At 40.5% G+C, this 27,476-nt stretch overlaps 1 protein-coding gene across 1 annotated transcript in view; it reads right to left on the minus strand.

Annotated features, from left to right (window-relative positions):
- The window catches only part of KALRN (kalirin RhoGEF kinase), a 492,654-nt gene that overhangs the window by 253,442 nt on the left and 211,736 nt on the right, over window positions 1-27,476 (minus strand). Inside the window, 1 exon segment of the mRNA XM_074144827.1 lies at window positions 8,226-8,348. Coding sequence (XP_074000928.1) covers window positions 8,226-8,348 — 123 coding nt within the window.

Here is a 27,476-nt window from a genome sequence, read left to right on the forward strand (position 1 = left end):
TTAAAAAGCACACATAAATAAAGAGAAGGAAGAACCGTGACCACCCTCTGCCTTCATTACAGATTCCCAACACCATCACTTGGAGTAAAGCCGAGCAGTTCAGTGAAAGCAATCAACCACCTGCTTAAATATGCATGAATAGCAGGCATACTACCTTCCATTCTGAAAATACATCCCTCAGGAATCTTTTTGCACATCTATGCCATTATCTAACACTGTTATCTCCCCCCCTCGCCTCCCTCCTTGAATTTATTTATGTAAAACTAATTTGCCATACTTTAGCTATTTACTCACTTTTTAGGTTCTAATCATTGCTTCTATTTTATTCTTGATATTTCTGTTGCATTACTTCATATGCCTGGATGCTATATCCACCTATTCATAAATGAAATGTTTGCTTTCTGTCCTTTGAGAACTCTCTGACAATCCTTTATAGACATGCAGTGTCAACAAATGGAAAAGCCTTACAGAATTTAAAAGAGCCTATAAGGATATTCTATAGAAATACAAGAGTTTCCATAGAAATGTCTATTAAATTACATTCTTCAGTTAAAATGTTATCTTTTCTGCAGGTTATTTTAAATTGTTCTCCAGCAGAGATATCATTTAACTACATTCTGAATTTAGACGGATTCAAGAAACCTACTAAAAGGGTAATATTTTCTGTTCTTTCATAAGAATTTTCCATGATGGTTTTTATTCAGCCTTGAAGCAGTGGAAGGATCGCTTTTTCCTCAAGCTAAAATGTAGACAGCAATTGTAATTGCATTACAATACCCCTGTTCTGCATAGGAACGTAAACCTGAAAATAAATAACCATTATGACAATGTCTTACAAAGATGCACCATCAAAAGACAAATGACAGCTGTCTTGCAGATTTCTGGAATGTCATTTGGTGTAAACAGTTCTCCTTTCTCTTTCCTCCTCACTATAAAAAAGCAACATTCCAGAATTTGAGATGTTTTGCTAATGTTGACTCATTGCTTTCTTGTCTCACTAAAGTATTTCAAAAGGGCTTTAGGAATTTCAGGGAGTAGAATCTGTAAGACCCTTATGCACAAGGACAGACACAGCCCTGATGATTTTAACAGTATTACTCATGGGCAAATAATAAATCAGAGGTGGAAGTGTTTGTTGGAGCAGGATCTCATCATAGTGAGTGGGAGCACAATGTGGAAAGATATCTGCCAATCCAAACACGAAACACAACAGAGCCCTGCCAAGGCAGGCACAGGTCCAAGCTAAGTTGTGAAGCAGGGCAAAGTATGTCTGCAAAGTGTGTGGGATAGCGATGAAGTACACTCATCATACCTGTAGGTGCTAAAGGAAAGAAGGATGGGGCCACAGCCCCTCCAGCTTCTCTGCTCTCCCTGGTAGAACCATGACTGTGACAGCTGTCACATAAATAAAGCAAAACTGGAGGCTGGGTATTGTTTTAGATCTGTGTTATTCCCCTCCCCCCCCTTATCACATAGCCTTTTCTTAAAAATGGGATTTGGCTAAAAATCATCAAATTAATTTTAAAGAAATAAAATAAATTTTTATTATTATACAATTAGAGAAACCCATCAAAATTGTTCTGGAGTTTTAAATATACTAAACAAGGCCTTGATTCTGGTCCTCAGTATCGATAATGTAGCTGTTCCTCCCAGTGTACGCGATCACTGCTAAGATCCCTAACGCTTGGTAAGATATCAGCCCTCAGTCTCAGCAATAAGCACTGACAGTAACGGAGTTTCAATTGTGGAATGATCTCCCACAGGGAAATACACTAATTCAGCCCTGATCATCTAGTAGGCATGCTGGGAGACCTTCCCTCCTAATTAAACCCTCCAACTCTAGCTGTAACAATACTTTCTTCTAATACATGTATTAAAAGAGTACCTTACACTCACAAAAGAAAAATGAACAATGAGAAGCATTAAATCTGCAAGGAACTTGGCCATGTTCATCTCATTTCCTAGAGAACTAGTTGAGATATTGTGATGGGAAGCAGTGAAGGTGGGCTGCAAGAAAAGGGTTTTGCAGATTAATTGAAGGTGAAATTTGATCATTGGAAGAGTTCTTCTTTAAAATAAAATAAAAAAAATAACCAGCGTGCACTGTGTTACTGTGAGTTTATAAACCATCTGTGAAATGAACCTAACACATAAATCCAAAGCAGAATGTTTCAGTGACAAAATAAACTCATGAGATATCTTTAAGACCTTTAAGTTTCTATAACAAGGCACATTATATGTAGCCTGTTGCAGAATAATATTGGATGGCATTTTAGCTCAGCCTACGTACAGAAAAATATCGTTCATTTTAGATAAATGTCGGGAATTTTCAACAGACATCATTAGCCTTTACATGATAACTGTAATGTGTTTGAAATACATTGCAACTTCCTTAGGACAATGTGCATCTCCATCTAGTGTCAGACACCAAACTCCCTGACAGAGGATAGGCAGCAAAGCCAGCACTGAACACTGCCATTTTTAAGCATGTCCCACAGAAAGCGATAACTCATTCTTTAGGGAGGTTAACAGGTCCAGGCATAAAAAAAGTCCTGGCAAAAGAAATACGAGTAACTTCAGTTGGAACAAATGGCACGTATACCATGCATCCAAGTACAGAGCTACAATCAGTATGCTTTGTGTCATATTGAAACACTGCTTTTTTTCCTCTACTGAATTTACTAGATTATTGAGATTACTCACAACACGTTGGAGCTAAATATTCATCTTCATGAAAAGTATTATCGCTTCACCATAAACATTATACAGCTGTGATAAAGACTAACATAATTTATTTTGAACCTGAAATGAAAACACTGCCTTGAATGACAGAAAAAAAATATCTATGGTCTTTATTTGAAAGAAAATACACCGCACTACAGTTTATTAACTCAAACATGACTTCTCCACATCCCACATTGTTATTTTAAAAAGGAAGAATTACTATTGTAGAAAAGAGAGCAACAAATTGTTTTTCCAAGAAGGAGCTTTGGTCACAGCATGCCTATAGAGATGTATAGGAAGAGCATGTGACAAGAGGCATGACCCAATAAACATTTGGAGAGTGTACTTTCTAGAGCAACTGTAGAGAATATTTTAACTATTATTAGTTATGCCAGGCTCAAAGGACACCAGGCATAGTGTAAAGAAAAAAAAAAAAAAAAAATCAAAACACCTTAGAGATCCAAGATCTGATCCAACTTCCACTGAAGTCTGTAGGGTTTTTCCCTGCAAAATATATAGCCATGCTCAGCTACATTGTTCTCCTCCATATCTTCAAACACCAAAAGCCATGAACAACCCCAAGCCCCTCAGCCAATAAGAATACTTTGGGTTTTCATTTTGTTACTCAGATTCATGATAGCTGAACTATTCTCAATCCAAGCATTGCTGGGACTAATTTATTGCATAAAAAAAATCTAGCTAAATTATAAAGCAAATTTCTAGAAAAATCACAATTATAAAGCAAATTCCCAAGTTTATAGTGTGATCTAGTTAACCCTTGAGACTCAGAAACCAAAAGATTTATATTAAAAAAAAAACAACAAACCAGTACCATTTTACTGGGTTTGAAAAGTCATTCTTCTTGAGCCAATCTCCTGTCTTGAGCCCAAAGCATGGTAGCTAAATATTTCAGTTTTGTAATTAGCATGAGAGAACTTGAAGGCTCAACAGATATAAGCAATATGAATGTTTTAATTCATTAAAACTCACCAGAATCTTAAGTTTTCAGACTTGGGTGGGTCACAATGCTCTACCTGGGATTGCAAACAGATTGGAGGATAATAACCCCCCCCATCCTCTGGTAAAGAAACAGGAAAGGATTCCTGACATTTTCTTTCTGCAGCCAAGGGTATTATATGAAGAGATTGCGGAATACTGGATTAGAAACACAAATTAATATGTACCTAATAGTAAATTCACCAGAACCATAGTTTTCTCTCTAACACCTTCTGCATTATGTTACTTAATCCTAATCCTTAACTTCACAAATATTTATCAGTGGGTAACTTAATGCAAGAAGGTTCCTGACATGCAGAAGTAATTTATGTATATAAATATTGTAGTAGCAGAGTCTTTGGCAACAGACTGCAAGGCAAAGACCATTTCTTCCTTTGAAAGTGTATAGCACCTAGAACAGTGATCCAAACCTTCTACTCTGCTATATAAATGTTATCAAATAATATGCACTAGCCGTTTTTCAACAGAAATCAAATGAGATAGCATGAGCAACTGAACTAAGATATTGCCATAAAATTAAGACAGTTGTGCAGTTGCAATCACATGACTATTTCTAACATCAGTGACTGTAATTGTCTTAGAGAAAACTGTGTTAGATAAAAAAAACCCAACCAAACGAACGTTATCAGACTGTGTACCAGAAAACGTGGCAAAATATACAGACCTTGTATATCTTGCCTCAAGCAGCTACAATTAGCTGTGGTGGTTCTTTCCCATCAGTTTCTCTGTTATCAGCCAGACTATCCTGCACTACAGTATTGTTACACCCGAAACAAACCTGATCTGTATTTCTAGCCCCACTTCTCTGACAACCAAAGCATGGCTCAGATTGCTGTGTAGGCTTGTAATGTCCTACCACCATGTTCAGAGTCATCACCCAATTTTCTCTGGTTTTGCTTCATTCAGGTAATTCAATCTATCCTGAGTTCATTGCTGACCACCACTGGCTCTTGTCTTGAAGAACCGCAGGGGCTTCATCCTTACTGCAGTCTCTTCACAGAGAGAAGAAGCCTTCACAGAGGCTTGCATAGAGTTCTTGTGTGTGCCGAGAGACAAAACTACCACGTACCACAGGAGCTGGGCTGCAGCCAGGAAAGGGTCATTTTTCTTTCAATCTCCTCTTGCTCTGCTGCGTGTTTTACCAGAAACGGAGTGACTAGTATGCAGCCCAATGTCCTTATGCAGCAAGCTGATGTCTGCTGCACGCTAACACCCTCATATTCACAATACTGACTTTTGGAGACACCAGGAGTCATTTCATGTTTTTCTAACAAAGAACATAGGACAAGAGGAAATGGCCTCAAGTTGCACCGGGGGAAGTTCAGATTGGATATTAGGAAAACTTTTTACACTAAAAGGGTTATTGCACATTGGAATGGGCTGCCCAGGGAAGTGGTTGAGGCACCATCCCTGGAGGTTTTCAAAAGATGGGTTGGCATAGTGCTTAGAGACATAGTTTAATAATGCGAGGGGGTTTTTTGTATGGTTTTCTTTTGTTTTTTTTATCAGAGTTAGGCTGATGGTTGGACTAGATGATGTTAAAGGTCCCTTCCAACCTAGAAGATTCTATAATTCTAATATGCTCCATTTGAAACAAGAGCACCACTGTTGAGGGCAGCACCATACTGACATAAGAGCAGCAGCTCTGGGCTAGTCAAGTAACCTGCACCTTAAGGTTATTACCCTTTTCCCACTATTTTCCAAATGTCCTTTCAGCTCGATATACCCCCACGTCTGCTATTCCAAAAATAGGATGCTCAGCCCTCTGCAAGAGAGCAGGCCTGTTTAACTCCTCAAGCTGACATCACCAGGTTGTGAAACTCACCTCATTTGCCAGCCTGTGCAACCCTCGCACTGAAATCCCTTCTAGAAAGGCTGTTGTGCAGACACGTAACCCAAATACAGTCCTTTCAGCAATACGGAAAGTTTTGAGAAACCTATTCCATCATCAGGAACTTTAATCACTCAGTAAAACTAAGATATTTCTGATAAATACCATGGAGGCCTCATTTAGATTTTTTTTTTTTTAAAAAGTGTAGTCCTGAGTTGTTTCTGTAGCCTGAAATATTTCCATAGTCTTTTTTATCTTGCCGTTGCCTTACTGTCAATAATGAAACTACAACTTGTTATGTAACCTCTGTTCAACAACTGAAATCTGTTGAAGAATTTTTTTTTAAAACTTTCTACTGAGAGAGTATATCACAAGAATTTTTTTAAAAGAGAAATAGAAGTTGAATGAGCTGTGCCTGTTTGCTGTATGAATTGATGTTGATCCAAAAAGAAAAGGAAGACACCACCCCGTCAGAGTGGATTCTAGGTCTAACATTCAACTAAAGCTAAGAGAAAAGTAGCATATGGAAAATGACATAAAGATGTGCTGCTCTCTTTGAGTTATATTCCTATAAGGAGGATTATCTGAGAACATATATATTGTTTGGCGTATTTGTTACACTGTAGAGTTCCTCCATAGACTCATTTATTTCAGTCCAATTGGTTAGAGCAGAATTGAGCACCATCTCTCACCGTACTTAAAGGTTAAAAGTTAAAAATGACCAGTATTCCTGCCCTTCCACATAGATCCTCCATGCTAAAGAGATGGAGGAAACAACGTTCTTTGCAGACTGATTCATGCTGATTGTATGGGCTTCTATACAACTATACGTGTGTGGGGGTTATACTGGAGATAGCACAAAATGCAAAGCGCATCATCTGTTGCACTCTTTTCCCTTGGACAAAGAGGTCTCTCTCCTGGGCAGCTCTATTAGACAGGGCTTTGGCAGCACCGAGATGGTAAGATGGCACAGCCACGAGCCATAGTGCAGCCACTGAGAGGCCCCTGCCTCCAGGAGTTCCCCCAAGGTCTTTGCAAATGTCTCATTTCCTTGCATTCCTCATTCCCAAAAGTTCACTTGGGGACAGACGGAAGAAGAATGGAGGAAAATAATTTTTCTTCCATTAGGTGGCACCCTCCCTGTCACTCATTAATTTTCTATTAACAACAATTATCTCTTTCCAAGTTTAGCTCCCAGTTATTTTAAGAAAATATTGCCACACGGTACCACCAAAAGGATAAAGGGAGGTCCTCCAGCTTGACTCTTCTAATGATGTTTTCTGAAGAATTATGACTGACTTTGCATCTTTCGTAAATGAAATGACTTAATGCACTAACCTCCAGGACACATTTATTTGTTAGGATTCTGTGAGCAGCAGTGTTGTATGGAGGCCACGCTACCCTGTATTTTGCTAGATGGTATTGTGCTGGCAAGCTTAACAATCAGGTGCCTGGAGCCCACTTTTCAGTGCTCTTTTCAATTATAATCACAATAAATACATTGATAGACATTATAAACATTTCTCATCTTCCACTGTCACGCAATGCCCTAGTGAGACACAGTGCTTTAGTGAAGAATACATAGGTAGGTGGAAATGGTGAGTGGAATTTAGGTCAGAGAAGTTAATTACCTGATCTGGAATTTGGCCAGAACGCCAGGGTTAACACCTGTAATCTTATGATTACAGTCTTAACAACCTCAGGTAGTCAGGACATCTTTTTCACATTTCAGACAGCTGCTCTCAAATCCCTTGCCCTTTGGCGGCATAGGAGGGTGTGACTCTCTAGTGACTTACACCACCAATTTAAATATCAACTGCCACCTTTGAGGTCTCAGCCCCAGCGCAGCTGCAGTCTGACCACGCAGAGCAGGAAGAGGTACACCTGCAGCAGCTGGTTTACTCAGGGCAAGCTTTTGCGTAGACGACAGAGAGCATTCAGGGAGGGCTCATCTCTGCACTGTACAATTGCAGTAGGGGGTACGCACGCATTTTTCTAACCCAGTGCAACAATCAAAACATCAATACATTCTGTCCTCATTTCTGTGCTGAAAGCAGAGCAGTTTCCAGAATAAATACTTTTTGCCTGGAAAGAATAAGAAAGTGAGAAAAGCACTTATAAATGTATAATGACCCTTTTTTTTTTTTTTTTTTTTTTTTTTTTTTTAAACCCAAGGTAAATTGAATTGCATTCAAAAAGACTGACCGATTAACTTCTGAAAAAGCCAAAATCCCACTGTGGCTGCAATTGACAGCTTGATTAACATCTCTTTTTCAAGGTTTTGAAAAGTACCTTAGCAGGGTGTGGGGGTAGAAGCCTAAATTATTAAGGTGCCACCTACAGATGTCATTAATTCCCAGTCAAAGAAATGTCAAAAACTTAAAAAATATTGGATTTGCTCTTTGAAATGTAAACAAACTCCACAGGATTGTGCTGCTTTTAAGTCAAGGAAATAATCATATAATAGTGTCTGGGTGGACAGAGCAACACCCTGCTTCCCAGCAAGGGAGCTGCTGCCACAGCCCAGCCTGACCTCCCTCACTTCACCTCTCACAGGTCCATAGTGTTCTCTGAACTGGAGGTGGCCTCACACACCAGCCCTTTCCTCACTCACATGCACAGACCCAGTGTTCATCGCGTGACATCAACTCACCATGGAATTCATGGCAAAGTGATTGTGCTGCGTCTGTAGGTCAAGCGCATGTTGGTAGCTCACGCCGATCTCCGTGTGACTCTGCAGGAACAATTCCTTGTTGTGGCTGATCCAGTCAAACATCTAGATGTATTCACACAAGACAGAGAGGAGAAAAAAAAAAAAAAAGTAGTGTTAGACAAGGAGGAAAAAAATAAGAGACAATGCAAAATATAAAGATCCACAGCTCTCAGACAGATGTATATGCAACTCAAACCAAAAAATACATCATCTATGTTCCTCATCAAAATAAGCTATTGTCAAGCAATGGAGGCATTTAAGTTATCACCATATTTCATTATTAACAGAATGATAGGTCAGGAAACGTAATTCATAAAGCATGTTCCTCAGTAAGCTGATCCCATAGTGTTTTCCTATAAGTAATGGGAATTTCACATATAGAAAGATGGCAGCAGAAGGATTGTTTCACTGACTGAAGATCTAGCAGTTCATAAAGTACCCTTCATCCAGAAACGGACCCAAAATTCCATAAATATTACTGATGGGATATTCTCACCCCCCTTTCTCTTTCATCTATACATTAAGTTTCCAAATGTTATGTTCAAATAGCCAGTTAACTTCCTACACTTATATTTCTTAGATCTTTCCAGTTCCAAAACCAGAAGCCAGTCTATCTTCCACATATTATTTTTGGGATGAAGAGAGAAAAAAGAAAAAAATTATTTTATTAATATCTATAAAGAGTACACATTTCAACTTCTCCCACTTCCAAATGCATTTCCAAGCAAAATGTACAAGTACTTCAGACACAGATAGAACTACATTGTATAAAGCTGATGAAACTCATTCCTTGCTTTGTAGCTCATTAATGTGACACTTCAATCTGCGGCACATTCATTCATTATAAGCTGTGACAAGTCAGATAGGAGATAGCGTGTTTATGTTTTGGCTTGTTCTGTGTTGTGTTAGAGACTAAATACATTTAAAGTGTGAACCTTTCACTCTTTACTCCTGTCTAGAGCTCTGTAAGCATTACAATCTTAGATTATTTCTTTTCTTCAAACATTTTTGTTACAGAATCCCTTCAAACCATGTTTCCTCATCTCCATCCCAGCAAGCTGGGGAACTGTCCATTAATAAGGACTCTTTCATAATAAAACCCCCAACTTACTAATTCATTATAAGGAAAGAAATACTAATCATAGAGGCAGTAGAGGTCAGGTCAATACAGTTGGTGATGCTAAAGAAAGTGTTCTAGGGTGAAAAGGCAAGTGATGCAGCTTCTAAGCAACCACTTTTCAGTCAAAGGATCAGTCCAGATCTTTGTTACAATATTTACATGTCCTCCAGTCAAGAGCTGTTTTGTTCTTTAGCACTGAATAACAATTTTTGACCTGTGACAGCTGAAAAACCCTCGGAGCCCATTGCTCAGGTACTGTATGTTGCTGTAGTTTCTCATAGTTAGTTACATGTTCCCTGTAGAGACAGTGCTCCTAAGAGTAGAGAAAAGGCCCCATATGGGTCACCTAAAATTCCTGCAATACACTCAGAATGTCATGCTGAGCACTCGATTCAGCAGGGGAGTGCACTGCTCTATGCAGGGGGTTCGCAAAAATAATACTGAATATTCCTTTCATCAAAAGGCAAAACACACTACACTGACCTGGTCCCAAAAATCTGCCACATATGCCTAACTTCATAATCTTTTATTTGTGAAAATACACTTGCAACTACAGAGTCCATAATAGCTTGTATTTTGTGTTGATGAATAGTTTTAAAGGCCAAATTTGGTTCAAGTTACATCAATGCAAATCCAAAATAATATCATTGACACAGTTACTTTCTCATTTGTACCCATGGAGCTGATCAAAATCAGGCCTATGACCATTTATTCAGAAAGTATAAATAACAAGATTTTTGCAAAGATGAGGTCAGGGGTTTCAAACATAACTGCCAATTAAACAGAATGAAACAACCTACTATAACCTGAAAAGACACCTAAAGCTTTCTCATTGGATTCCTTTTTCTTACTTTATTAAGATTTAATAAGCAACATAAGCACAAAATAATTTGCCATACTTGTGGGCTTGAAGAGAAAAAAAAAAAGCCATAAAGCCAATAAAGAAAAATTCCATAACAGCAAAGTTCATGTCCCAAGAACAAGATTTTACATCTCTGCTGAGAAACCAACAGATTTCTTGTAAGAAGATATATGTTTGTTGCGAGCGTTTTTTAATGTTTTAAACAATCTAAAGACATCCAGGGAGAAGAAAACTGGCAGCAATCCACCAAAAATAAACAGTAAATCTAATATTTTATGCTCAGCAAAGCCGAATCAGGATCTTTTTAAGACAAGTAATTTAAACTAGTAATCTATTATTCTGTGGATAGGGAGCATTTCCTCCATCTAATCTCTACACATATTATTGGATGAGAATCTAGGTTAAGTTAAACCATGCTTCTTCTTTTTAAAGTACAATAATAAACTATGAAGGAAAAAAAAGGAAACTTAAAAGATGATTAATCTTCTTGTCTTGTTTAATCAACTGAAATACACAATAGCAGTTGAAAGGATGACCTTCTGGAATATTGAGCAACACCGAGCAAGAGACCTCAATGATGAGATCTGTACCACCTTCCAAAACAGTATGTTTTTAAAATTCTATTCACGCACAATAGCAGATTTTGGAAAAGACTCAATTTCAGTTTAGACTTTGAATCTTTCTATTATACTCTTCATAAAAGATTACTTTGGTTTCAGCTGGCCTGTGCCTGTAGGAAATTATCCCCCACCAATATGGTCTGGAGTCTCTCCCCAGCCCTCTCAAGTCTCACTTGAAACCCCAAAAAATGGAGAGTTTTGAGTTTCACATGGTTTGGAGCAGGGAGAAAATACAACAAGATGCCTAGAAATGAGTGCAGAGTAAAAAGATGCAGATTCACTGAGGTCTAAGGCAGAGTTAATGATGCACTTTGCTCTGTAAAAACTTTCATTGCTCTTAAGTCTTAAGGAATAATAAGCAGTATTTACAATCACTCTTGCTGTACAAAGCAGTCACAGCTCTGCAAGACTGCAGACACGTCTACCTTATGCAATGCATTGCTCTGAGATACACAACCAAGTTCCAGATGAATTGGTACCTCTGCAAAGCACAGTCCAGTGCTATGTAGAATCACTATCTTGACTCCTCAGACCAGGACAGCCTGGGTGCAGTACTGCTTGGATTTGTCTACATTGGTTTTGTTTCCAGAACTGGTTCAGTCTGAGACTTCTCAAGCATTTCTGCTTAATGCTTACTTAACTGTAGACATTTCCCCAAGTACCCAGAAAATTGTACTGGGTTTTCTTTATTGCACAGGTGTGGCATCATGGAAAACTTTGCACTTTCACCCTCCTAATCAAGGATGCATGGAAATGGTAAGTATCACACAGTCCCACAGATCATGAGATTTGCTTAACAATAACAGGATTTAAATAAATACATAAAAATGAGGTCTTATTTGCTTTTGAGATCTAATGGATTGCATTTTCAAACTTTTCTCCTCGACCACAAAGTCTACAAGTGGACTTAAACAATTTTCTCATAACAATATGACATGAAGTTGAGGCTCTAAAAATACCAGGCTTTGGGTGACTCGTGACGATGCTGTGAGAGTTTGCAATGTGTGGCCAGGAGGTTTCAATATGAAGGTCTGTCAACATTGTCTGGCCTGGCAATATCTCCTGAAAGCTTTCAAGTTAAACTTGTTTTCCACATGAGAAACACTAATGCTTCCTGTATTCCTGAAGTGAGCGTGCTGCCTAGTTTGCTTAATTAAAGCACACCATCTATGATTTAGGATGTGAGCATGGCAATGACCCAACAAGTGCTATTTTACTCAACCCTGCAAGGATCGGCCTAGTTTCAAGGGGCTAGCTTGGGCTCCTGCAAAAACGTTCAACATCCTTTGATAAGTTAGTTTCCCTGTCAAAAGAATGAGTTTTTAATACAGTAAATAGCTGAGTCTGGAGAATGTGCCCTGTGAGACCAGCTTAAACTAGATAAAGTGTCTCAGCTAACTGAGATTTTCCATGTCATTGTAATATTGCCATACAGCACTGTATAAATAGACTTCATCCCATTCATGAAAAACACTGCCCGAACAAACCTAGCCTTGCAATTATCATAAAATTAATAGATCTTTAATTATTCCTTTGACTTAACTACTTAGTTGGAGCCATGCTGACTGCCAGTGAATTAATTCTTAAGTCTGCTAATCATTTGTGCAGTCCTGAATTCACACTGAACAGGAGCACAGAATAACTAAGATTGGACATTATGTCACTTAAAACACATGAACCAGCTGTCCTCAGTGTCTCCCTGACTGGCTCTTCTCCACATTGCTGTAGGGGATCTGGAGACCAAGTAAGTACTTAGGAGTCTTCCAATGACTTGAGTAGCTGAGGGGAAGGGTTAAGCATACTTTAAACAGAAGATAAACTTCCAATGTTATTATCTCTTGTAGCCCCTGTTTCTAACAATACATAAAGGAAAGTGAATACATATGCTGAAGAATGTTAATTGCTACATTTAATTAAGAAAATTAGTCTCTTATGAGACAGAAAAACTAAGAATGATCCAAAGGGTCTCCACCCAATGCTTTGCTAAAGCATCTACCCTAACTGTCATTAATGATCACATATGTGCCAGTAATTATTACACATGTGGTCTTGAGGCCACTTCACTTGAGAGTAAGGGTATGAGATCATATCTCCAGTGTCAGTCGTGCTGGCAGGCAACAATGAGTTCTTAACCTCATGTTTTGTCATCATAGTTGACAAGTTACTAGAAAATCCAGGTTAAGGGAGACCAAAAAGCAGGTCTCAAGCTGGTCTTGAATAAGTCCTACAGAGGGAGAATGTGACTCTGTACTTTCCCTGGATTTGTAACATCTGGCAGACTAGTGAGTACATGGTGAGAACAGCTGTTGGAGAACGGAGAAGAAACACATGGATATGGAACAGCATTCATGCAGACTGTGTGCAGTCCAGCCCTACCTCAGATAAAATGAGATTTATAACATCATTTCAAATAATAACCTCTGCTCTCTGGCTTTCGTCAAACCTCAATGAGGAGCATCAGCACTGGATTCTGAAACAGTGGTGCAGAGCACCACAGGATGATGTTCTCATCACACGGCTGGCAGGACACGCTATGCAAAGTGGTATCAATGGGAGGATTACAGCCCTCATGGTTTTGGCACCCAGCGAACTGAATATATTAATTAATGAATTTGTTTATACTTGCTAAAAATAATACATCCCAAATCTATCTGACACTATATTAGGGCTGGAATTAATTATTAACCTGTATGTAGCAAATCATCTTCTCTGTAAATTTGGAGCCATAAATACCAAACTCATACCGGTAAGCAAGGGCAGAATGATAACCATTATAAACACTGCATTTTGAAGAACAATATAGGATACACATCAAGAAAACAGCCCCAAAGGGACATTCAGGTAAAGTCCAATCACTGCTTTTGGCAGCTAACCACAGTATAGAATTTCCTTTCATAAAGGGATGAAGCTCCACTTGAAAACTAGTTAAGTGCCACAGCTCAGCTCCTCCTACGAGGAGTAGTTCCAGAAACTTTCTGGTCCGGTTACTGAACTCTTCACATACGCTCTGACCTAAGTCAGACTCATGGTCACATTTGCTCTTCGGTCAACACTGTCCCTTAAGTTGAAAAAGTTCTTCTCCCAGGTATTTAACCTTTTCCAGTGTGGACAGGGAGGGTTCATAGTTTCTCCTGCTGTTTATTTTACTAGAGCCCAGCTCTTTTATTTCTTCATGAGATACATAGCCTCTCTCTGCACTTGTTCTAGTTCGTGGTTATCTTTCTATCCAAAATAAGGTCCCAATAGAACTTCGTGGAATGTCATTTTTTTGCTGGAAATACTTCAGCTGACATACTCTAGAATCACCTGTGTGGTGCTTCTGGCATCAACATTCAAAAAGAAGATACAAAAATGGGAGAGCAGCAGCTACTGAATCAACACCAGTACCTTCTGCATTACCTCACTATCTTTTCTCTTGGTAGCCTCCTGTGTAAATATTGACAAAGGCCAGTAGTGTTTACTGAATTTGGTCTGACAAGCACAACTCATCTCATGTTCCAAATAAGAAGAGCAAGTTCAAGAGCACTTGGAAAAAATATAATGCAGGGTTTTGTAATAAATTCCAGTCAGTCTCACATGTAATGCACCAGGCATAAACGTATTCTCCCACTACGCTTCCATATGCTGCTAACAAAGAGAAAAAAACCCACATAAATCAAAAAGAATGTCTTGCCTGTAGTTGAGTAGAGGGTAGATGAGTAATTATATGCCACATGGAAATCCTATTAGATCAGTGCTTTCCAATCCTTTCCAATTTGTGGACCCCATAAAATTTTTCAAGGCAAGCGCTATAGCAAATTAAAGTGTATGGACAATAAATGTGCTTTATCAAATACCTTTACCAACCACCGAGGAACTTAATATCCATGATCCACAGGTTGGAAAACAGTGGAAATAAGCACTCATTGCTTATTAAAGAGAGGTCCATGTAGGAGTCCATGTGCATTTGGATTTTCAAAACTATCCAGCCAGTGTTAAATTGACTAATCTACAACAGAAAGTGGAAAGTTCCACTCTGAGGACATCTACAGTTAAGCAAGCTCATTTTCATATGTTTCCACAATATAAACAAAATAATAACACACGTAGAAAAGTAACTGCCAGAGTCTCTCTCCTGAGGCTTACTAAGTTTCCAGCTACAAGGTCTATTCCTATCTCATTAAGCAAGTTGAAGTATTCACAACAATTCAATTAAAGGTAAATCAAGCCATATTCCTTACATCTCTTGCAATTTAATTTAGCCAGTATTTGAACAAAAAGAATACCACACAACAGATCTGTGGTATATATACAGTCTATAATAATATGTGAGGGCCAGATCCTGGAAAGATTTGCACATGAACTACCTTTATAAAAGGCAATCAATCAAGAAAGTCCCTTACTGCCTTCAGACAAGAATCATAACTACAGTTTAACTAGAAGCTGCCATACCTAGGTCACCTGTGCATCTGGAAAAGGCCATCAGTGCAACACCTCCACAAAGGAACACATGAGAAGAGCCAACAGCCTAAAGAATCCAGACATTAATCTGGAATACAGAAGAATCCCTCTGCTCAAGACCCTGAAATAAATTCAGCAGAACAAGAGGGCTGATGCCGGCTGCCCAGGATGAGGAGCCAGAAACAAAAACCCAGCAGGCAGGACAGAGGCTTCATTGGTCAGAGCCTGTCCCACAGCCCCTGAAGGCTGATAGCAACCAGGTTTAATCAATAAATCATCAGGCAAGTTGTGGCGACAAGACAAGTCCAAGCCTAAGCTAGGAGGTCCATCAGCAGGTCAGGATCAGGACCAGTGAGGGTAACATGAGGCTCAGACAGAGCCCCATGATTGCAGCACAGGTCCACAAGGACAAGGCAGGTCCCAGGTCACGCGACAGAAAGCTGGTGGATCAGCGCCCAGCTCAGCAGGGCCCATGGCCAGGCAGTGCAGGGCTGTGGCAAAGCTGGGGGCTGATCTCCCCCAGCTGAGCTGCAATGGGGTTCCTGGCCCACGGGTGAGCCTGGTCAGGGCCATTAACACCCATCAGTACTCACAGAGCCCTGACACTGAGCTGGTTACATGAAGGGTCACTAGGAAAATGGCTGTTCTCCAACAGGAGTGTACTGGCCTCAGAATAAATTTTGGATTTAAAGAAAACTTTGACAGCACATTTCATTTTTTTTTATGAATCATCACATTTGGGATTTTTTTCTGTTGAAGCAGTATTGATCAATCTGCTGTAATTCCTATCACCACTCTATAAACACAGGCTTAATTAAATCAAAGTACTTGTAGGTTTAAAATAGAACTCAGCTTTGCTCAGCTAAATGCCTTGCTAAGTCAGGGCCTACATACAAAGTTGTGTTTGTTTTTGTGTTTGTCTCTTGTTTACAGACAGCAACGGACAAGCCAATACTTCTGCCAGATCTTTCCCTTTCACATGTGTTCGGTGCGGTCCACAGCCAGGGTAAATTGATGTCGTTCCAATGAGGCCAATTTACACCAGCTGAAGATTCAGACCCACAGCTGTATTTGTGTAACCTCAATGCTTCACGAACACAGTTTTTCCATTATAAATATCTGTGTATATGATTCATAGAGTACAGTAAGTTTAAGCTACAGCACAATAAATTATTCCAGACAACGGGCCCAACTGTCAACCCAGTAGAAAATTAGCTAGATGTGTGACTTGACAAATAGCTTTGTATTAATATCAGAGCACCATTTCAACATACTCACGCTGAATGTTCCTAAATGCCAGAGTAAGGGCTCTGTGGTTTTTTTCCTGACAGATATCAAGCCACAGCAATGCACAAAGTAAGGCATGTGATTCCTATAATGCTGAACAGAGAAGCAATAATTTTATTGTTGAAGGTGGGAGAAAATTACAGATACTGAACACATAAATATGACTAATGATGATATCTGGGCGTATTTTATGTATCTGCATGTTTGCTTCGCTTTTTTGAAATATTGTACCTTTCCACTGCACTTAGTGACATCAAACAGACATTCCTGGAAAGGATTTTCTGTTCCTTAAAACAGAAACAGCCTTTCCTGGGCACAGATCATCTACAGAGAGCTGCTTGCTGTCTAGGTGCAAATCAATTCATTGGCTGGATAGGAAATGTAACACTGAAAGAGATAAATAGTCAACAGCCTCTTGAATGGAAAAGACAGTGTAAATTTTGAAAAGATCAGAGTATATCCCCAGATGAGGGATCTTCACCTCGGTTTTCAGAATCTGTGAGGTGCAATTTCATTCAGTTGAAAACATTGTACGAGTTTGGTAGCTTTACTGTAGACCCTGGTTCTATTCCTGGCTTAATGTGTGACATTCCTGTGACTCCAAATAAAAAATTAAAAACAGAAGAGCCATACTGATCTTTACTGTTTTTTATCAGAAGTGTGGCATTTCCTCTACCAAAATCACCTGTGTCTGAGACCCAGAGACACAGCTGTGGAGTAACCATAGGTTTAAATTCCCAATGTGTCATGATGCTTTGGCATCTCTGCACAGATGGAAAGCTTTCCCCTGGATTTTGGGGTGCCCAGCACTCCCTACTCCTGTACCCCAGCTGTTTCCCCATCCCATGAATCAACTGGTTCAATGTTTTCCCTTGATACTGGCAAACCTGGGAAGCTGGGAGGGTGGACAGTGTCCCCAACTGGGAACACGCGCTCCACAGGTGGCACCGGGCCTCACCGCCCCCTCAGCAGTGCCAGTGGTTTTCACGGGGCTGCCTTAGGGCCTACCTCAGTGAAAAGACTTATTGGTAAAAACCTTAAAATCCAATTTACCCTTCACGGTGCCTTCTGGTTCCTCAGGGCCCAAAGGACTGTAAAAGCTAATTTGGCAGGGTGTAAGGGCGCTTGCCTATTCCCCTGTGCAATAACCGTGACAGGCTACAGAGCGGGGCGGCCTGCCAGGAGGCCAAGAGCTACCCCAAGCTGGTCCCAGCCTGGCCATTGCCCCAAAACATCCCTCAGCCAGAGAAGCACCTGGATACGAGGTGTCAGGGACAGAAAATGGGAGCTGCTGAGGGCTGGAGACACTCTGTGGGGTCCCCCATGTCCAAGGGGGCAGGGACACCCCCGAGGGGTAGCGGGTGGTCCATGCTGGGGCAGGGACACTAAGGAACAGCAGCAGAAAAGTTTTAAGTCTCAGAGAATAGCCGTAAGAGCAGCAGAAAGGAACTCATGCAAATGTTATCCTCGACAGCCCCTGCTGCCTGTCACCCCACCAGAAGAATTTTGATGGACTGGGGTATAAACCATGACAAAAAACAGGGAAATTGAGTCTGGGGAAGAATAGGTGTTTATTGGGAGTGTGTCCTACTTTTTCCTCTCAACAACCAAATTGAGATCAGAATTTTGTGTTAATTAGCAATAAATCGAGCAAAATTCCTCAACTCAAGACTGTTTTGCTTGCGACACGTTTTCAGCACCTGTGTTGGACATAAGGCATCCAGGATTTCGATGCCAAGTAATACGGAGGGGCCTTGCAAATACATGAAGGTTCAAGAAAATATTTCTGAATTAGTTTTCATAACATGCATGACACGTAAGAAGAAAAGACAGAGTGGCCTGGTTTAAAATGACACTGATACTCCTGGAAATGATCCACAGACCATGCTCCCGGCTTCACCTCTGAAACCATCAGCAGCTCCTGAGGAGGCAACCTCTCAACTGCACACCCACCCTCATGTGTTCCTTATAAATACATATGAAGGCTAATTTAAGATACACTTTTAAGACCCCATGCTCTGCCAAGCGTGGGCCATTCAAAGCATTTCAGCCAGGCCAGGAAGACATTCATTTAGGAATAATCACATAGCTACATCTGAAAGATGCTGCACAGTAAGTCTGTAAACCTCATGCACAGTTTAATTACATTATTTCCTGACAGCTAGGCTCTTATCACCTAACCTTCTTGAGGATCAAAGCAATAAATTAAAAAAGCAGCTTTCTTCTCTGTTGCTGTATGTGCGGGCCTCTTTCTTCTTTTTCTAGCTGTGTGGGCTTTGTTGCCCTTAAGAGCATTTGGGTCTTCTTGTCTTCATTAGTTAAAGCAGAACTTTGTGGTTATAAGATGCTATATTCATCCTCAAAAATGAGGTTTAAGTGTGTATTCAGATGCCAAAACACTTTCTCTTGCCATACTGATGAGGGGAGCATTCCTGTGCCTCCCAGTGGTGCCAAGTTGGAGAAGCTGAACCAGCCTCGAAATGCTCTCTATCAGAATTGGCAAGTAAAATAAAGAGGAAATTTGTGCAAATGCAAAAATATTCCATCAGAACATACTGCCTTCAATTATTTTTGGACCCATTTTAATGTTCATGGAGGAAGCAAGACGAATAGTAACTGCGTATCCAGTGTCGGCAGCAGGAAACTACAAATAGCACGGCACACCATGTTCCAGTTTCAGCAGTGGCAGGCTGCAGAGCTGTTTCCTTACAGTCGGGAGCGGACGGGCTGCGAGGCGACTGCTGCCAGAGCCTGGAAACAGAAAGCAGGAACTACGCCATCACTTGGTTAATGTTCTGCCCTCTTGCACTGAAAGGTCACCAGGGTGTTGGATGATCCAGTGCAAGTCGGATAGAAAGTGGCCCCAGACTGCTGTAACTATGCTATAGGGTACACTTAGCATGAAGGAAATGCGCAAGTCTTCCTCATCCCTAGCTGCAGCAGTGGAGCGAGGAATTGTTATTGTTTTTATGTTCCGATCAAAAAGATCAGGTTCAATTCCAAGTGCTGTGGAGGCAACATATTTAGCTGCCTGCAAAAAAAATAAAATAAAAAAAGGCAGATATTTGCAGCATGGGGCAGGATGAATTGATAAAGAAAGATGGAAAGCATCGAGATATCTATTTTAACACATCAGATCAGGACTCTCGCTGCAGGACAGGCTTCCTGTGTGACAGAAGGCAAGGCAGTTAACCCCTGCGGTTTTTAATTTCCAATTTTTTAGCTTTGAACTTTGCATCCTTTGTACTTTCATTTTGCTGCTCCAAAGCCAATCCAGATCTACAGCAATCAGTCTCTGGCAGATGGTTACCCTTCCCGATGGACAGCTGTCCACATATGAAAAATCAGCACCACAAATACCTTCAGAAGATTCTTATACGCTTTGCTTGTAGAGTCTGAGCTCCAGTCATGGAAGTGTTACGGGAGGAAGTTTGTACCCTCAGAGCTGTCAAACCAGCAACAGATTCACTGCAGAAACAGAAATGTCAATGGAGGCTCCAAAAGGAGTCCTGCCCCCTCCTCCACAGGGAAAGAAACGATGGTTGCAACAAGGGCAGGTGACATTCACCACTAGAATAACATTCACCAGGAAGAGGATTTCTGATATATATTTATCCAGTTCCCTGTACTGCTCTGCTCAGCAGGCCAGGCAATCCCACACTTCCTCAAACCAGATGGCAAAACTGGGTTTGTAGCTGCTTTTGGTTGTAGGAGCAACACAAAGCAGTTGGTGTGTACTTGTGAATTTGCCCTGTTGTTATTAGTTTTGTCCCCAAACTTTCTACTGGTGGATGGAAAGGCAGAAAAGCTATTTGCATGTAGGGGAAGAACCCCCCGTGGCCTTGACTGATAAATAAGAAAGTAGCAGGATACAAGCTTGACACTGTGAAAAAGCTGCAAGCTCCTTTGGAACATCACTAATAATGAAGACATTTTGATTTTACAATCCAATTAGCAGACATGAGCTCTGTTTGTGCTTTGAGGAAAGTTAAAAACTTCTATAATGATCTCCTGGTCTTGCAAAAATCTGTTTTTTTCCTACAGATACCAACAACAGGATGTTATTAAGTGTGACCAGCAGTGGTCAAAGTAATGAACAGCTCCCACAGAGCCCCCCAGGATTACTTCCCTCTCTGACAACTCTTCACTTTAGATCGGGGGCAACAAATTGTGCATGGCATTAGCAACCTGTCAGAAGCCTACTTCATATTAAACAGAGCAGATGTCAGCTGGTTGCATCTTTAATTCAGAGCTACAGCCTGCAAAGACTGCAAGTCCCAGCATACACATTCCTGCAGGATTCATCTTCCTGTTAAAGATGAAGGTTTTTGCAAGTAATTTATCCCTATAGATGCTGAAGAGGATTTACTCCACAGTTCTGCAATAATTCTTTTGTGTCCATGACTAGCTGAGGGGGATTGTAGATTTGACACAGTTTAGCTGCCACTCTCAGAGCCTTCCTAAGTGGAATGTGCTGATCCCACTCTGAAATCTCTTTATCACATGACATCTACGCTCACAGCATCACAAGGAACTGTCAACACACACTCTGTGCACTAAACCACCCCTTGTTATAACATTTTTTCTACTTCTAGGCAAACTTTGTTCTTTTGTTTAAAAAAAAAAAAGAAAAGGAAGAAAATAAGTCTGAGACCAGGTAAACGCAGTAATTTGGGGAATCCGTCCTGTTTTGCTACTACCGAGCTTCAGGAAAAAAATCAGTAAAGATGCATTCAGAACATTATACTGTTTATTCAGCTGCCTCAGAACACCTCATAGCGGCTTACCAACGACAGAAAGCACTGATGTGCTTCAAGACAAAGCAGGAACAATACTCAGTAGCAAGAATTCAATTATTTTGAAATGCAAAAAAAAAAAAAAAAAAAAAAGAAATACGACATAGAACACATTTGAAAATCAATGAAAAACTGCTGTTACAATAGAGTTATTGCTACTTGCTTTCAATTCTCACCTGTTTTATTAGAGCCTCCTTTGTTCTGAGATGTCTGAAGTAATTAAATAAAAGTGATTAGAGCTGGCATAGGTTCATTTGGGGAAATACACAGATTTTTAAGAATGGATACACAGTTTCTCCCTTTAATATGAATTTTCTGTGTTGGTCCTTTGTCCTTGATTGATGCTATTAGAAAGGTCTTACACAAAACACCTTCAGTGAAGCAGAATATTTCCGGTATTATACTAAAGCAATCCAAGTCGTGTATGGATACATACCCGTATTCAGTAGGAATGTTTCCATACCCTTACATCTTCAAGGGCATTTTCCAACTGCAAATCTGTATTTCTTTGTTGGAAACAGCCAATACCCCAGCCAGATTCAGTATCTTGCTGCGCTAGATGCCATACAAACACACACTTAACTATTGTTTATGCACCCAACTCGATCTCAATTTAAGCCTCCTTCGCATATCACCTATATAATTACTAACATTTTAAGATCTGATATTGTAAGATGGTGTCTGCCAATTCAATGACTTAGGAATCTATCTGCATCCATTTTCTGTATTCTGCCCAGTATTAGAAATTCTGTCAGAGCAAACACTTTATGTTGAACACAGTGCTCATCCTCTCTGTTGTCATTGTAGTTTCAGCGTGGGCTTAAGAACACAGGATGGCACAAGATGACGATCTTCTATTCACATGGCCGCTTATTTAGACTGAGAGCTGAATTTCCTTCCCAGCATTGGCATCCCAAGTCTGATTTTATTAACGGGGAAGGACAGTCATCTAGTGAGAATCTCTATACCAAAAAAGGCACCATATGCCAAGGGAAACTTCAGATTATAAAAGAAAGTATTTTTCACTGTCAGTATGAGAGAGTAGACGCCAGAAATGGAAACTGGGATTCAGGAGAGAACAGACACTATGTGCTCTCTCTGTGCAAGAGTCCATATGCATGAGAAAAGACAGAGAAAAACATGCTAAAGCAACTTAAAAGTACTTTGACTAAATATTGCTCTTGAGCAATGTCTATTGCAGATCCATAAATGCAGAGATCTGTATATTTCTTCCATAGCTTAAAATAAGAACCAATTGTGTCAGGAACATTTACAAAGCCTGTTTCTCTTACATTAGGACTATTGCAAGCCCTGGCAAACCAGGCTGCCCGTAATGTTGCAAATGTGTACTAACATAACTGGAATACCTGGCAGGGGGAAAGGGGAGGAGGACCAGCACAAACAGCTGGGAATGAGGTCCCATTTTTGTAAGTGCATGGCAAAGTTGCCAGTAACCGTGCCATCTGTAAGGCTGGAGCCAGAGACAGTAGCTAGATATGGTGGCTGCACAGCACCTGGCTGTAGGGCTCAAACAGCCCTGGCTCACTGAATACCTGTCAGTGGGAACTCTCACAGAGACCGTGAGTCTTTCACTGATTTTAAAAGAAGTTGAGATTCACTCTGCTTTACAGGCCCTGTCTTTTTAGCAGACACCTCCAGGAGTCCTCAAGCACCAACACGCAATCGGGTCAGGGGTTGCAGCTAAAACCAGCTTGAAATTGAGTTGTTTCACCTGATGAAGAGAGAAGCAGCTGCTTTGGGCTGAGAAGGCAAGGTACCAATAACAAATTGAGCCCTTGTGATCTCTGACAACTCTTCTTCTGGGACTACGGGCAAGGGATATCATTTAAGCTTAGCAGTAAATTCTTGGTCGCTCTTCTTATGAAGCTCTCTGCAAACACATGCATTTCACAAACACAGACCCCAGTTTAGTGTCTTTCCCAGTCAGTATCTGTACCCCAAAGCCTGTGTCCTTCTTTGTCTGCACAGGCATTTGGATTGGGCTAAGGATGAAAGTAACATGCTTAAATGAGCCTCACTTAGACCCTCAGTCAAATGTCTCTGCAGAAGACACTAAGCTTATTGACTCCTTTTATTGTGGAAGTCTTATGGAGCTTACCTCAGGTCTAAAGACACCCCCCGTGTTCAAAATCTCCAGGAAAGCTCCTTACTGTGATGCTCATTTACTCTGCTGTTGTGATATCCACAGTGTAAGTACTTAGATGAAAAATCCAGGACATGCTGAGTTCTGTAACCCAATGCGGTGTTCATGTAACTTAAATGAAATATAAATCCTATGCAAAAATCCATGTCTAATCCATGCTTATTATGCCTGTATGATTATTACTGTTAACTGTTAAGTACCATTCATTCAGTAACAAATCCTTTTGCAGTGAAACAGCACGGGGGGCATATATACTTCTCCTTGGTGCAAGACACTAAGGACATGCTCTTGTTATTAATCCTGATTCTGGTTCTTTCCCCTCTTAATATGCTTCCTGCCTCCTCCCCAGTTGTAATTAACCACCTCCCCAGAACTCAATCGCTTTGTATTCGTTTCACATATGACAGCTCCCACCGTCAGCTTCTCAGTACTTTCCTCACTGGTTTCCCAGTCTCATTCCCTGGGATGCATACACCTCACAGTAATTTCCAAGCCAACATTTCACATGAAATCTCAGAGGCAATTGTATATATGGCACGTAGAACAGATCAAAGAAAGCGAATGCTTCCAGCAGTGAAATAAGAGAGGGGAAATGATCCTTCACTAAGTGAATTTTATCTCAGAGGAGTCTGTCCCAGGTGCGATGCCTCTTGGCACTGCACAAATCCATAAGGTTTAATATGACATGTTGTAAACGGGAAAACTCTATCATCTCCTTATGTATCACTTCCAGGGTCTTTTGACACTGCTAGAAGAAGAAAATGTAGAGGTGATGGGAAATAAAGAAGGAAGTGAAGATGTTGCTGAGCTTTTTAATCTTTCTTATGCTGCCTTTCCAGAAAGTCAGCTAATACCCATTTCTAGGAAATGCTTCTCCACACAGCATCACTTGACTAAAGGAGCAGCTACAATTGCTCTACTTAATGGACTGTAATAAAATAAACTGCCTCCTATTAGCAAGAAGGATCATATCATCAGATTTGTAATGCATTTTATTACAGAACATACAGCATCAGAATTTTTAAGTGCAGTATAAGGGGAATTAATGTATGAAACAGTTAAAGTGGATATGTATTATACAATCACAAATGTACTGATAGTTTCCCTTCTCTCAAACAGCAAGGCATCAATTTTTCTTTCTTAAAACCATCTTTTTTCCCCCTAAACCACAGGGTAAATTTCTAGGTTTTGCATTCTATTATTCTGTCAAAGTTATCCTGCATCTTTTTAGACAAAGAGCAGCTTGCAGAGCATTCTTTCCTTTTGAGGAACGTGTACCTCTGGCAGGTGTTCATACTGCCAAATATGTAATGATGTAATGCAATGGTGTGAGCATGGTTCAAATGTTCAGATGATACACTTTTTGGATAATCTTCTCTCCCATTGACTTTGCTGTGGAACTAGATCTTCTCTCTGTTTTTCTAGACTAACTCTTTATGGTGTTAAGTTAGATTCTAGACAAGGAACTCCTAAATTTCATCTGGCACTGCAGAATACATGTTAATGGGAATATTGTGCTTCTGCTGAAAAGCAGTAGGGGTCTTCCCAATACTTTCATAAGGAATGGGAATAGGACACTGGACAGGAGTCCAGTACAGCTGGTGTATCTGTGATTTTCCTCCTTCAGAAACCGAATGCCCCATTATTTATCTCAGTAAATGGAGGCAGAGTCTAATAGTGCATATCCAGGAGAATAACACATCTGTTCCCTTATTTAAGGAGACCAGACCAAGGAAGAGGCCTGAAGCAGTGCTGTATGTGAGAGGGGAGGGATGCAGTGTGTGCTACTGGGTGTCACAGTCTCACTGCCCACACCCACACAGGGAGTGGGATGCGGGAGAATTGCTGGCACTGTTATTCCACCCTATTCCCCCTCAATCATTATCTTTATACCCCCTACCTCCCCAACTTGTCTTCTATCATATGAACTTTGCATTCTTATCACATCCCAATCACTCTTGCACTCACGGAAATCTTTCTGTCATTCCAGGCTGGTCACATCACCTGGGAAATGGGAGGAACAGCTGCTGTGGGGTCGGAGCTGGAGCTGCAGCCCATCCCCTCCGCCCCCTCTCGCTGCAGCCACCCGCAGAGCAGCCCCAGCAGTCAGCACAGCTTCCCATAGCCTGCTTTGCGCAGGCAGAGCTGTGTTTTTCAAAGAGGAGCTTTAGTACGGATGAGGCAGATGGTTTGGACTGCAAGCCCGCTACTTCACTGCTCCTTGAAGACGAGATGTGGCCTGTGGTTTGCCACTAGGCTTTCTACAAAGCTGGCCCTATCCAAATAAAATGTTTCTCCCACCGCAAACTTCCAGTGAAATTCTCTCATGGTATTTTCTAACTACCATTGCCATCTTTTGGAATTTTCCTTTGTGTAGTGGACTCTGTAGAAAGTCAGGAAGGAGAAGGGGAGGTAAGAACAGAGAGAACATGCAAAGTCTCCTCTGCCTCCCGTTAAAGGCTGATTTTACAGCAGTCTGCTCTTTCTTTGCTCTGGTGTTACAAGTTTACAGTAGAGAACCTTGGTTCAGTCCAGCTGATGACTATATTGTTTATACTTAATATGGACAACGTTGACTACATCATGATAGCTGTTTTTCATTCACATACATGCCAGGGTAGTAAAACTGATATGGAACCAACTCAGAATGATGGGGAAATTCCTACAAAAGTCAAGTTGGGTGCCAGTTACAAATGATTTCCAGAAGAGTTGGAAAGTGCAGAGTGGAAGGATAATTTTTGGTATTTTTTCAAGTGCAAAACACGTGGACTCTTGCCTGAATTCTTCTCCCTGTCCAGATTTCAACTAACCAATTAACATTTCTCAGATAGTTCTAATAGTTGGATCTCTGCTGATTGCGGGTTTTTTGTTTTAAACAATATTCAATTTAGACTGGACTACATTTTTTCATGTTATTGATGGCTAAAAATATTTTCTCTGTTACCCAGTAAAAACACAGTGAAGCCTCAGTTTTAGGATCAAAATTATATATATATGTACATATGTATTTATATATTATTGGTGAGGAATGAAGTTGTTGAGCAGTGAGGGTCAGGACTACACCAGCGGCTGACATGTGTTCTTTATCAGCAGATCAGTACAGTCAGCACTGCAGAGCATGAGAACTCCTCACGCCACTCTGCCAAAGCTCCCCACGCAGCTGACCTGCCGGCTGACTTGGGCTTCAAGGAACTTCCAGTCTCCATCTGGGGATCCAATCTCATTGAGCTGCTTGCGCCTATGGGATAGCCCAACATTTCCTCTCCCTTGGCCCCAGCACCAGAAAATAAAACCCCGAAGGCCTGATTTGGAGATAAAGTTTTTCCATAGACAGCTCTGCTCTCTCCCACCGATTTGAGTGGGAGAAGCCTGGGGTATGACAACCACCCCCTCCTTTTATTTTGCCAATACTATGAGTCGCTCAGCACACAACTGTACAGACCTTCTGTAAGTTGTAATACCTGTAATTTGAATAATTCATGCATCCAGGCAGTGACTATCATTTATAAATATTCCAATAGAGGGTATCTATAGGAAGGAAAAAAAGTGAATTGATTTGCTTTGAACATCTGGGATATTTTAATACCAACATGTTAAAAGATCAACATACCTTAAAATACTGTGTGTTTTTCCATCTTGTGTCCCCCTTTTTTTTTCCCTATCCCATCTTTAAGAACTTTTCAGGCAATGAGGACATCTGAAATTTTTAAAATCAGAGGTGTCCAAAAAATGGAAAGTCCTTGTCCATTTTCTCCTTATTAGAACAGGTTTCCTAAAATATCACCCAGTGAGTATACAGAGATATTTTAAAAGGCCCTAAAACCTTATTTATACTCAGAATTTTATGTTGGAGTTTGAGCTTTCACAGGGTATTAGAGCTGTCATTTGATTAGCACTAAATG

Source organism: Numenius arquata, chromosome 3 (genome assembly GCF_964106895.1).
Source record: "Numenius arquata chromosome 3, bNumArq3.hap1.1, whole genome shotgun sequence".
In the NCBI taxonomy this organism is placed as follows: Eukaryota; Metazoa; Chordata; class Aves; order Charadriiformes; family Scolopacidae; genus Numenius; species Numenius arquata.